The sequence below is a fragment of the Marmota monax genome, unplaced genomic scaffold, assembly GCF_021218885.2.
Source record: "Marmota monax isolate L192 unplaced genomic scaffold, Marmota_monax_Labrador192_F-V1.1 WCK01_AAM20220418_F8-fsc00131, whole genome shotgun sequence".
NCBI classification, from domain to species: domain Eukaryota; kingdom Metazoa; phylum Chordata; class Mammalia; order Rodentia; family Sciuridae; genus Marmota; species Marmota monax.
Genome location: NW_026693141.1, coordinates 954,629 through 967,686, shown reverse-complemented (window position 1 = coordinate 967,686; position 13,058 = coordinate 954,629). Strand labels below are relative to the sequence as shown.

The 13,058-nt window shown below is 43.4% G+C and overlaps 1 protein-coding gene across 1 annotated transcript in view; it reads left to right on the top strand.

The window, feature by feature from the left end:
• The window catches only part of Exoc4 (exocyst complex component 4), a 782,534-nt gene extending 774,560 nt beyond the window's left edge, over window positions 1–7,974 (top strand). Inside the window, exon 18 of the mRNA XM_046455063.2 lies at window positions 6,522–7,974. Coding sequence (XP_046311019.1) covers window positions 6,522–6,759 — 238 coding nt within the window. The 3' untranslated portion in view covers window positions 6,760–7,974. The remainder of the gene's footprint in view (window positions 1–6,521) is intronic.
• Window positions 7,975–13,058: the final 5,084 nt, after the last annotated feature.

Below are 13,058 nucleotides of genomic sequence, written 5' to 3'. Positions count from 1 at the left end.
GGTGAAATGAGGGTAATAAGCACTTCCATCTCCTTCCACCAACAGTTATTACCCTAATGCACTCTAGAAAACCAGAACCAATTCCTCCTATTTAACTGTGTTTTGGTGCCCTTATCTGACTTCTTTTGTGCCCTACCTGTGCCCCTTTCAGTGTCTAGTAACCACTATTCCACTCCATTTTTCTCTAAATCAACATTTTGCTTTTTATAAATGTGTGCAAACATGTGCATTTGTCTTTCTGTGCCTCTGGCTTATTTCACTTAACATAATGACCCTTCATCCAGCTTCATCTATGTGGCTGCAAATAACAGGATTTCACTATTTTTATGATCAATTAATACTCCATTGTGTGTGTGTGTGTGTGTGTATGCCATATTTTCCTTTTTTATGCATCTGTAGATAATGCAGTTATTTTCTTATCTTGGCTCTTGTGAATCGTACTGCCATAAACATGACAAGGCAAGTTTCTCTTTTAATGATTTTATTTCCTTTAAATATATACACAGTGATAGTTTGGATCATGCAGTAGTTCTCTTTAGGTTTTTAGGAAGTCTTCATGCTGTTTTCCAAATGGCTCTGCTAATATATATTCCCACCAACAGTGTATAAGAGTTTCCCTTCAGATAAAGTCTTTACAATGAAAATGCTTTGATTACTCAGAAGTAATGAATCAGAAGAGCAGTCAGCTTTAAAAAGGGGGAAAAAGTTACTCATCCATGAACTTTTAGCTTTGAGTAGCAAAGAAGGAATAAAGAAAGGTAATAAAATGAAATAGTCAAAACTCTTTCTGTAACTCCTTAATTATGCACTGTTTAAGTTTGTATCACTTAATTCCCAGGTCCAAGCCAGTGTTTTTTAATTTAACTACAAAGTTTGTATAAATGAATTCTGACTTTCCACTTTACTGGCTCATTCCATTATGATAGAAGTCAAAGAGTTAGTACAGGAATTTTATTTAATTTATATTTCCAAAATCAGGGCTAAAACTGAATTAGCTATACAAATATTCTTTGAAATTAGTACTTTCGCTTTTTACAGTTTCAGATATGTATATTATGTGGCTTTGGAATGAGTACAGAGTTCAAAGTACTTCACTTTGAGGCCTTAGATAAATCATTCGTACTCTATATCTTAGTTTGCTCATCTGTAAAATGTGGATAGTCGTACCTGTTTCAAAGTTTTAACTCTGTTGATATATCTAAAAGTTGAACATTATTATTAACATTATAAAAATAAAGACAGATTCTAAAAACCAGCATGAGACATAGCGCACTGCCAGCCAGCCTTATTCATGGGCTCTCCATCCACGGATTCCAACACCCAAGAATCAAAAATATTAAGAAAAAATATTAAATGTACAGATTTTTTTCTTGTTATTCCCTAAACAATAGAGTATAACAACTATTTGTGTTGCATTTACATTATATTAGGTAATACAGATAATTAGGAATGATTTAGAATATGGGAGGGTGTATATAGATTATATGCAAATTATATGCCATTTTATATATGGAACTTGAGCCTGGGGATCCTGGAATCAGCCCCTCCCAGATACTTAAGGACAACTTTTATTTAAAAGCACAGTTTCCATTCAGGGATCTAGACTCTGAATCTCACCAATGCAAATGGCAAAGCTTTATCCAGAGATTTTGGACAGTTCTATAGTCAGGGCCTTCCTGTCACCCCTACACCCAAAGCCCACAGGTACAAGAAGGAGAGTTTGCCCTGGGTGGAAGTAGATGTTTTAGTGGTGCCTTGTTCCCTCAATTTACAAAAAAAGGATTTTTTTTGTAATATTTGCAATAACTTCCAGAGATGCATTAGTAACTTCTATACCGAGTTTGCCAAGGTGGGAGATAGAGCGAGGGATGAGAGACTAAAACTATCCTGGTGTCTTAGCTTTGAAAATGTATGAAAAGCTCTTAAAGAAAGATCAGAATACTCAAAAGTAAAACAGATATCAACAGTTTGTTTATATACATTGAAAATCAAAAAGCAACCCAGCAGCACTGCCTAGTATTCAAAACAATATGCTTACCTTTGGACTAATTCTGCTTTTAGAATCTACCTCAGGAGAGAAAGTCTTGTATAATTGGAAACAACCAAAGTGTCCAATTGTGCTTCAACCTAAATATTTCAACTATAAGAAAGAAATTGATTGGAACACTACATGGTAGTGGGTGGAGGAGCTACCAGAAAATATGCCAAAATGTGGTATCTCTTTATGATGGAATGATATGAGTAATCTTTTTCTGTATGTTCCATATATTCTATATGGTATGTGTATTAAGTTCCAGAGAGACACAAATTCATTACAAAACTTTAAAAAGATATGCCCACCCTACCAAATGGCCTTCATATCATTATAAATGGTATGAATGTTTTCAGACAGAATCTCTGGGGGGAAGCGTTGCTGGGCAATGCCATTAGATAAAGTCAGGGGCTTGGGGTGCAGCTCAGTGATAGAGTGCTCACCTGGAATGTGTGAGGCCCTGAGTTCTGTCCCCAGCACCAAAAAAAAAAAAAAAAAAAAAAAAAAAAAAATATGGAAAGGAAAGGAAAAGCCGGGGCAGAACTGTCTACCACTAAAGCAAACTTGAGGAAGATAAGAGAAAATGATGTGTTTGCCCCAGAACAAAATGCCAATGCTGTGTGTTATAGACTGTGACCACGAGGGCCAGACTGTGTGACATCACGCGCTGCTTCTCTACCACTCCCCGTTTGCCCTCGCTGTTGGTGATACTACTCTGGGAACTGCTGCCCAAAGGCACAACAAAGGATAAGAGAAGCCACCTCGGAAGGCACACCCTTCTTCACAGACTGCTGTCCACCAGGCTGATGCGGAACTCTTGGGTCTTTAGATTAGGGTGTTGGGTCCACATCTAGTAAGTGACCCTGAATAGACTTGCTGTACAGGTCATGAGCTAGAAAATGTCACTGACCCTGCCCAGACAGCCAAGTAAAGCGCCATCTAGTGTAAAATGCGGTGCCCGGGAAGCCGTGGCTGCTCCGGTAACAGCTGCTTGCTGTTCGAGACCAAGTTTTGCTTTCCCTGGGGCCTCAATAAGTACTGATCAATTATTTATCCCTGTTGGGTGACATAATTTCATTTCAGTCTGCCAGTGTTTATCATGGAGGCTCACTCTAATTGCATAGTTTGGGGCGTTTTCCTATTTTCTCTTTAGGGCACCTCACAGCACCCTTTCCCCCCCTCCACGTCTAACTGTTGCTATGCCGATTTATTAGTCTCTGCTACTGGGTACCTTTCTGAAAGATAAATGAATTTCATTCTGTCTTTAAATATTTATGTTTCTTTATAATCTAATATATCATCATGGTTATAGGGGAATTTTTTCCCTAACTATAGAAAAATACACCATCAGTTACCTGTCAATTTTGTTTAATAACTTGGCTTTGCAATTCTGGCACACTGTTCATCTGAAGCTGTTGAGAACTCTCTCAGTCTCTCAGTCCACTTCGAAGTGTCAATCTGGGATTTATAAAGGTCTTCATTGCACAGAGGATATTGAAACATTAAGGACTTAAGTGGCATGCCCTTCGTCACTGTCACACAGAAGATCCAGGACCAGCAATCCAGGCATCTTCATCTTGTTGTTTGCCCCCAGCAGAAAAGAGCAGTCTCTGTAGAAAACCAGCCAGTATCCCTAGAAACAATTCATCAGACTTTTCAAAAGAAATCCAATTTCATCTAGGCTGATGGGTTCAGTGTTACTTCTTAAGATAAATGAGAAAAATATCAACATTATAATGCAAAGAATTCCAATTCTTTTGGTTTAGTCTCAGTGAAAAGCATCACAAACCCTTTAACAGCAGGCTTCTGTGGCCTTCCCTAAGGCTTTTAGGGCCTGGCGGGAGAAGATGGGGATGGTTTTGTATTTATTCCCCTACCAAAGAGACTCGGAAGTCCTGGCTGGCTCAGAACCTTTGACAGTCACAGTATCTGTGTCAGTGTCTCTGCACTCTGTACCTTTAAGAAACTCCCCAGGTAATTAATATTGAGGCCCTCTGAAATTCAAGAACTACTAGTCTAGAAACTGCAGATTTCAAGTCCCTTCAAGCTTCAAAAGCATCATAAGCCCCAAATTCTCATTCTATTTGGTAAACCTTAATTTGTATGTGAGTTATTCTCAGGCAATTTTTTGCATGTCTATTCTTAGGAAGTTTCCTAAACAGACAGCTCTGTTCCTCACAGGTATAGCTACGGGAAAGCAAATTAAATGATATAGGCTCTCATTTCTTAAAACAAAAGCCAGTGTCAGGGAGGAGGCCATTGTGTGCCAGGGAACCCGTGAAGACAGGACAAATATGGTGCATCTTCCTACAGCATAAGATTTTCTCTAAAATATTATTTATAAATGTTTTTGTCGAATATTTTTAAATTACAAGAGGTGTATTGAAGAGTGGGGTGCAAAGCTCACATGGGGATTATACTAAACATGTAACTTCAAAAGGTGTCCTGACTGTAGCTAATATGGCTCCCAGACCCCGGGCCTGGAGGTTAGTTCATTCTGCTCTTCTACCAGAAATGCTTTTGTCATATTCAGTGTTACCCTTGACCAGGGGTTCCTGCACATCAGGTTCCATGGGATTAAATGAATACACTTTAGAAACCACTACAGAAAATTAGTCTGAAGAGGACCCTCTACGAAGGCAATGCTGAACAGTCTGCTCCCAGGAGACACTCAGTAAAATGAGCACTTTCATTCCTGCCACATTTCAGGAATGTTCACAAAAGAGAATTATTTTGCAGGGCATATTGGTGCACACTATAATCCCAGTTACTCAGAAGGAGGGGGGGCAAATTCAAGGCCAGCCTGGGCAAGACCCTTTCTCAAAAAAAAAGTGTTATTTCTCTTCTCCTAATTTTTCTTTTCTTTTTTTTTTTTAACCAGAATTGAACTCAGGAGCACTCGACATTGAGCCACATCCCCAGCCCTATTTTGTATTTTATTTAGAGACAGGGTCTCATTGAGTTGCTTAATAGCCCCTCGCTTTTGCTGAGGATAGCTTTGAACTCAAGATCCTCCAGCCTCAGCCTCCTAAGCTGCTGGGATTACAGGCTGTCATTTTTAAATAGAAAGTTAATTAGAAAAGTAGAGTAAAGAAAGCAGAAAAAAAAAAAAAAACATCATATGAAAAGACACCAGAACTTTTCTTGATTACAATCCCATTGTGTAATTTTTGAAATTATAAAGCTCCTTGAATATATTCCCTAGCCAGGATGGCCTCATCTTTCCTTAGGATATGTACATATACCTATATTTTTTTTTTTCAAAATGTTCTTGATGAAAAAGAAACAAATCAAAGATCCTTATTCCAACAATACAGGATTTCCAAGCCAGTGATCCTGATAAGATTTGTGAGACCCCTTTACCCACAGGAGTTACCTTGGGCCTGCTCCCTGGTCTATCCCTACGACCCTGGCAAAGCTCCAGCCCTTTGTGTCAGGAAGAGAGAAGGTGAACCAGACCTGGGAAGGCTCTCATGTCCTTTGCTAACAAGCTATAGTGGCAAAGGTGGCTCGGAGCCTGTGCCAAATCGCTCCTCCTGGGTAGTTTGGAGTGACCATGCAAGTAGTAACTTAGAGTCCCCCGGATGCATTGGGATATAGTGGTGGTAATGTCCATTTTAGGAATGGCGACTCTCTTCACCTTCTCAGACTCCCGCCTTCACCCTCTCTCTGGGGTGGAGAAGATGTGTGGCACTTGAATGCAGTGTTGCTCTTTTCTCCAACACCCAGCCAATGACTCCTTGCTCCTGCTCTCCCCTCCATCTGGAATTTCCTCCCAGAAGCCCCATATGACCAAAGCCTAGGCCTGTGAGTTGTCCCCCTGGTCCCACACCCTCCTCTCAACAGTGTGACTTTTCCTTCCTCTGCTGTCAATTCACTCTGTGTACACCTCACTCATGGCACATGAACATTCTTCTTTTGAGTTCTCTGTGTCTGTGAATAAATGCTAATGGGTTTGGAGTCAGCATCCTGGGTTCATACCCTGGTGCAGGAACTCAACTGTCTTAGTGATATGGGGCGGGTCTGCTAACTTCTCTTGGACTTCGTTTCCTTATCTGAGAAATGGGAGTTACAGCTTCCTGGGTGCATCAAGGGTTGGACAGGAAGGAACTCGGTCAACAGCAATGTCATTATTTCTCTTCTTCTCTTTACCTTTCCTCCGAGCTACTTGAGGAAAGGGGCCTTTTCTTGCTTATTGCTATTACTTCTAGCTATTGACACATTATTGTTTCATTCCTAATAAGAGCTCCTCTTCATCAAGTATCACCATTCTATGCATTAATTTAATTCTTCCAATAACCCTAAAAGGTAGGTACTACTATTAGCCCCCTGTATGGAGCGTCCAGAAATGAATGAATGAGCAAGTGAACCAATGGGGGGTTGAATGGGACCAAACCTGCCTGCCAGGGACGAGTCACTGCTGCGGAATAGTAGGCAGTTAACACCCCCACATTCCTGTCTCATGTCACCACCCCGTCCTGTCCCGCAGGCAGTACTACGAGATGCTCTACAACACGGCCGACGAGCTCCTGAACCTGGTGGTGGACCAGGGCGTCAAGTACACCGAGCTCGAGTACATCCACGCCCTCACCCTGCTGCACCGCAGTCAGACCGGCGTCGGGGACCAGAGCACCCAGAACACGCGGCTGCAGCGGCTCAAGGAGATCATCTGCGAGCAGGCGGCCATCAAGCAGGCCACCAAGGACAAGAAAATAACCACGGTGTAGGGGCGCCGGGCTGGGGCCCTTCCCTCCACCAGACCCACGCCCCCTTCAGTTGGTCGTTCGCTATACTCTGAGCTTAGTTTGTCCTCACTGATAGCTAGCAGAAGCCGGGGTGGGGGCTTTTTCTTTAGTTTTGGTTTTCCACGGGAACTCTAAAGGAAGTCTGCAGTACCAATGTCGCCAGGTAACAGCGATTTTAATGCAGTCTGTTCATCAGGGGCTGGGGTGGGACAGGGGGAGGGCACATCAAGCTGTTACACGCTGAAAAACAAAAAAATGAATTTGTGACATTCAGTAATGTTTGATTACCAGCATGGAAACTTCCACCTTGGGAAGTAGACTGCCACCTAAGTTTTAGTCCCTTTCTACAACCACTTAATGGGGTTCTCCTACATGAACAAAAAGATTTTTATCCCCTTTAGAGCCTAATGAAATAAGTGTATGCTCATTGCTTTCTGACTCTGTTGCCAAAATTAAATAAGTGGCTTCTCAGCTGGCTGTGACTTCCAACAAATTTCCCTCACCAAAACAGGAACTCTCCAGGGTTAGAAACAAATGCCCTTTATCCACATCGCTGAGCAAACTTCTATGCTGTAGCTTGTACACAGGGTATTGGTTGGTTTGTTGCCTTTTTCTTTTATTTTATAAAAAAAAAAACCCATAAAATTAATGACAAATATGGAAGAATGAAAGGCAATTCAACCTCTGCCTGGTTTTCCCCTCTAATTTCCAAGAGAAAATAAGGGTTAGAGAATGTTCCATCTCACTCAAAATTTGGGGGATAGTGATCCTGAGGTCCTCACTTGTCCTCCTGCCAGCACCTCAGTCTTTCTCACCTCAGAAAGCAGCCCAGGTCTGCTCAGCTGAGTGCCAGGACCTTGAGACAGCTGTGACCTTTCTCCTCTGTGCAGCCACCTGGGCCTGTTTCTAATTGCTGTTCTGTGGCGTGGGTGGGCACTCCCTGTGTTCCTGGCCCACTGGACCTTACCATTGTCCCCAGGCTCCCAAATTTTCTGCCTGCCCATGCCTCGTGTGTCACCAGAGGCCACAGTCACTGACTGGGTGCATATTGACTACATACAGGAACGAGAGCCAGAAGGACTTGAATGTGCAGGGTCTCACCTCGTGCCCTGGCGTGGGGAGCTTTATGCCTGTTTGTAACAACTTTGGTCTTGATGGAATAAACAGAAAATTAAAAGATGGTTTGAGAAGCTTAAATGTTGTGTGTTGCTTTTCTTGTATTCTTCACTCAGCAAACATACCCTGAAGGCCAGTATGCGTCAAGCCACGAGGCCCGGGGCACATATATAAAGAGGACATCCTTATTGTGGCAGAGTGTAGGAGCTGCACTCAACTCAGATCCCACCAGCCTCTGCTCAAAACTAAGCCGGAAACCAGGCTGGCCAGTGCAGCAGCTCTGCAGGGACCCAGCTGCAAACTGCATGGTGGCCTTCCACAGGCTTCTCAGGGGAAGGAATGTGACAGAGCTCTGTAGTTCAGAGGCCTGGCTGGAAACAAGTTGAATCTGTGTAGGAGAAAGCTGTGGGAAAACAGGGTCCTCCACAAGGTCATTGGCATTGGTGTCCCCAGGAAGGAGGGAGGCCAGCGGAGGTTAGAGTGAGCCACTTTTGTTTGTAGTGGCCTCCCTCTATGCCTTCTCTTCTCTTTCCTGTCCTCTCTAGGGGGAGGACCTGAGTGTTGCCAGAAGAGCCAGGGTAGGACTGGGGAGCGCCTAGGAGAGCCTCCCTGGATGTGGGGAGAGACAGGCGTTTGGGTCGATTGAGTAGAATGCCAGAAACACTGATAGCCAACAGAAAAATGGCCACAGAGCTGCTTCAGGGCAGCATTTAGGGAAGTGGGACCCTTACTGTGCTTACAATAACGATGCAATTGAAACGTGTCAATTCTGAACAGAAGAGGGAGTTCAGTGATCTTTGTGCAAGACATTCCAGACACAAATTTCTTGAAGGTTGGAACATCAGTCTTTATTCTTCAAAAGGTTAAGAATCCCCAGTGATGCATTCAGGGGCTGGTTGAATGGATACAGCTGGAGATGGCAGGATTATCTTAAATCTGCCATCACTAGGGACACGGTGAGGGTTTCTACATGTTATGTCCCCGCTTCGGAGGTATTTGTGAGACAGGTTTTGCACTGTTCACAGCCATGACTGAAAAGTGCTCCAGAGAGCCAGAGTCCACCAAGGACAAGCCCCAACACACACACACACACACTGACATGTAACCACAAGAGTCACATTCTCCCACGAAGGCCACCCTCTAGATGTGCAGTTGCAGCTAAAAAGATCAACAAAATAGTCCTCACCAAAGGGGCACCAAAAATAAAGTAAACCATATTCTCATTCATGGTTTTCCTTTTCCTTTTTCTTTTTATGTATGTCTGCATGTATTGAGAAAACGTGTCACTGTGTCACCCAGGCTGGTCTCAAACTCCTGAATTTGAGTGATCTTCCCCCCGCCCTAACCTCCCAAGTGCTGGGAATACAGGCAGTCACCACCACAGCTCCACTTTCTCCCTGCACAGAAGGGACAAGTAGAACAATATATAGCTGGCCCAACCAGTGCTCAGGTTCCAAATTTAGGGATTCAGACAACTGTGGACTGAAACTACTCAGGGGGAAAAAACCACATGTGTACAAACAGGATAGACTTCTTGTCCCGTCATTATTCCCTAAACAAAACTGTACCACTGTTTACATGTCATTTACATCACATTATGTATACAAGTAATCTGGAGATGGTTTAAAGTTTATGGGAGGATGTGCTTAGGTTATAGTGTTGGGAAAAGTATAAACGGCAGCCATACCCCAGAGAAAAAACCCCAACAGGGCGCCTAAGCACCTCTTCTTCCTACCTTCTTCTTTTCTGCAGTGGCGCGAAAAGTTCCCGCCCGTGTGAACTCTCCCACCGGCGCCAATTTCAAATCTCGCTGGCGGGGAACCTTAGCCCCAATGAGAACTAATTCCTGGGCTCCGGAGCTGATATCTGAAAGAACTTGCCAATAAACAGGTTGCCTGCCATTTATCTAAACCCTACCATCTCCCCCTTAGTTCTATATAAGCACACAGCTTTTTGTAATAAAATTGGAATTCTCCCGGCAAAGTGTCTTTGCGTGGGGAATTCTTTCATATAGGATAATAAAGCCACTCCATACCAACTTACTGGAGTGTCTTCAGATTTGGGCATCCAGAGAGAGGGGGCCCTAGAACCGACCTCCTGCAGATATAAAGGGATTACTACAAGGGGAACACTGTCTACAGCACTAGTCACACATCATGGAGAAGGCTCCCGTGACTAGGCAGGGTCCTGAGATGGCCATAGACATAACCATGAAAGAAAGAAGGCTTTGGTTGTATCACCCAGCCTGGTGGTGATACAACAACAGTAGTTTGAGAAAACTAACTTCTCTGGTCACTATTGTCTACTCTACAGTGCTTCACAAGTTTTTCATTTTGTCCCCACAACAAACCTGTGTCCTAAATAATACTTTCCTTTCTATCATACCCAAGGGATCAGAAACTACTAGAAGCTTCTCTCTCAACTTAGCTACCTTTAGAATAAATTTGTTTAAAAAAAAGAAAAACCAATTTAACAGATTAGACGCAGTTCTTAACTGGCAAATTGTGTTCTCAGAACTGCAGGTAGTAGTTGCTGCTGCAGGGTTTTTATTTTTGTTTTTGTTTTTTCTTGTTACTTAACCGTCTTATTATCACCTGTCAGTACCCCCTTTTAATTTATAAACAAAATTACGCTTTGGTGCTATTGTGCCCTTTACCCCATTGCTGAGAGCCAGAGCCAAGTAGGAATGACGCATGGCATTTTGGTTTGAAAGGTGACCCTGCTCAGGGATTAGGGTGGCTCGGGTTTAGGGTGGATCCTGCTGGGAATAGGGCAGCTCCAGGATTAGGGCGTATCCTGCTGCCTCAGGCGCCCACTCTTGGAGTTCCCGTGGAGTTCTCGCGGGGTTCTGAGAGTATTGGTACGCAGAGCCCGGTGGAGGGAGTGGATTTTCCCAGAACATGCGTGTAGAGTGCCGGTGAGAGTTCGGGAATAAAGGGTTGCTGTTTGAATCTACAAGGCTTTTGTGGTGGCTCGGTTATTTTGTGCCCAGCCAGACTGTGGCACCTCATGAGCACTCATTGAAAATACCTGGCCTATGAACACAGTTACTTCCAGGGCTTTGATCCTTGTGCAGTATTTTTACAGCTACATCAAAATCTTAAATCTTATTTCCCAATTAGAACTTTCTCCCCTTCACACAAATGTCCCTGCTGATTGGACAAGTGTACCTTCCTCATGTTGCCCTTGCCTGAAGCAGACAATTCCTGCTTCCAAGCCCTGAAAGACAAGTTTGTTTCTGAGTGGATCCAAATCAGCTCAGATTAAGGGCTAGGGCCAGGCCTGAGCTTCTACAGCCCATGCTCTTGAGACAGGCATTCACAGAATGAGTGGTGGGACCCTCATCCAGTCCCTGCATTCAGCAGAGTGACCTCATTGACAGAAGCTCCAGCCCCTCTCCAGGACTGCCTTCTTACTAAATGTTTTCAGTGCCTCACAGTCACAATCTCATGCTTCAAACGGTTTGGGAGGAAAAACAACAGTCAAACTGAATTGGCAACCAAACCCTAATGACTCCTACTGTCAAGTCATATGCACGGATTTCTTAGCACTGACGCATTCATTCAGTAAGTCAGGAAGATATAATTGCCTGTTACAGCTCAGGTGGTGTGGGATTCATGCAGTGGCAAGCCAATGAGACAGGCCTTGTGACATGGAGCTTATATACTTCCATCTGCTTCTTCAAGCCACCTCTTACAGAGATCATATTCTCAAAGACTGCCCTTTCATTTAGCAAGATATTTCATAGGATTGACTGAAATTTTCAGCCTAACCTCCTGCTGCTCTCTTCTGAGCTCTGCTTTTCTATAAGCTTGGGACTGTCACTATTCATGTGCCCTTGCAGGCAACAGCCTGGCATTTCACCCTTTACCATTCCTTGGTAAAGCAAATGGATCTCCACCTCATAGGCTCTATGAATGGACCAAGGCCACTGCATCCAAGATTCTTGCACTGAGGCATAACCATTGCTGCCTCCCCTGGATCAGGACACAGAAATTTCCCAGGAAATAATGAAGGAGAACAGAGTCCACCCCCAGGGCTAGCAAGCCCAAGCTAGATTTACTCCATTTAGGGTAAATGTGATCAAAAGACCCCAAAAGGTGACTGTCCTAGTAGGATATAAACACAAGGAGAGTCCTGGTCAACAGAATCTTGCTTGAAAAGCAAAGTGTTGAAACATGCACACCTGAGAGCAATCGGCCTTAATGTGGCAGGGATGTAAAACAAATTGGGCATAATTTGGAGGGAGGGTAATGAGGTACGAAGAACCAGAAAACATAAAGAATCACTAGGCTCTGCAAAGGTCTCAACTCTGTCCTAATTAGGCACAGTTGTTATAAGAAGTACATAATTAATAAGCATATGACCAGATGTGAAATACAGTGGATTTTTTTTTCCTGAAATAGAAGTGGTAATGAACTGTACACAGCTGGAAGCAGTTGTCCTAATTTGGCTGCGGCAGAAGGCCTGCCTGGGATTTTGAAGAGATGTAGTAAGATGCACGCCACAGGTTTACACCTGAACCAGCTAATCCTATTCCAACTGGGCTGGAGTGTAATGAGATAGAGCTAATTATCAAGAGTGCAATGAGACGCAAAAGCCATCGGAGCTGAGCTGGAAGTTTCTTTAAAAGTGAACTAAGATGCAAACACCAGAAAAGACTTTCTGCTAAGGGAGCCAGCGAGGCAGGTGAGACTGTGACGGAATGCACAGGACGTGCTGGGGTGGGGGTTGGGAGCTGTAACATACCTGAGCCAAAGATGCGTCTGTGATTAAAAATATCGCCAGGACATTCACACACCTGCAGCAGGAGCTCCTGGGATCCCAAGAATGTAATGACCTGTAAAAGCCAATCCCTGCTTTTTTAAATGAATATACAGCTCATGTGTGTACACACAGCTGAAAAAAATAACAAGTCAAGGTGCTTTCAGGTGAGTGGAGTTCCCATTACACATGATCCCATTTAGAAATGTGGCCTCTGATTCCTGCTGACTTAGCAACACTCTAGGAGAAACCTGACTCCGAACAGAAAAACCAGGCTGAGTTCTCTTTCTCAGGATTTATTTACTGTGAGAGATCAGGAAACCATTAGCAGGCAGGTTTGGTTATTGGTTTTATTGTATAATTGCCATTATATTATGTGAAGCACCAGTTCTTGAACAATT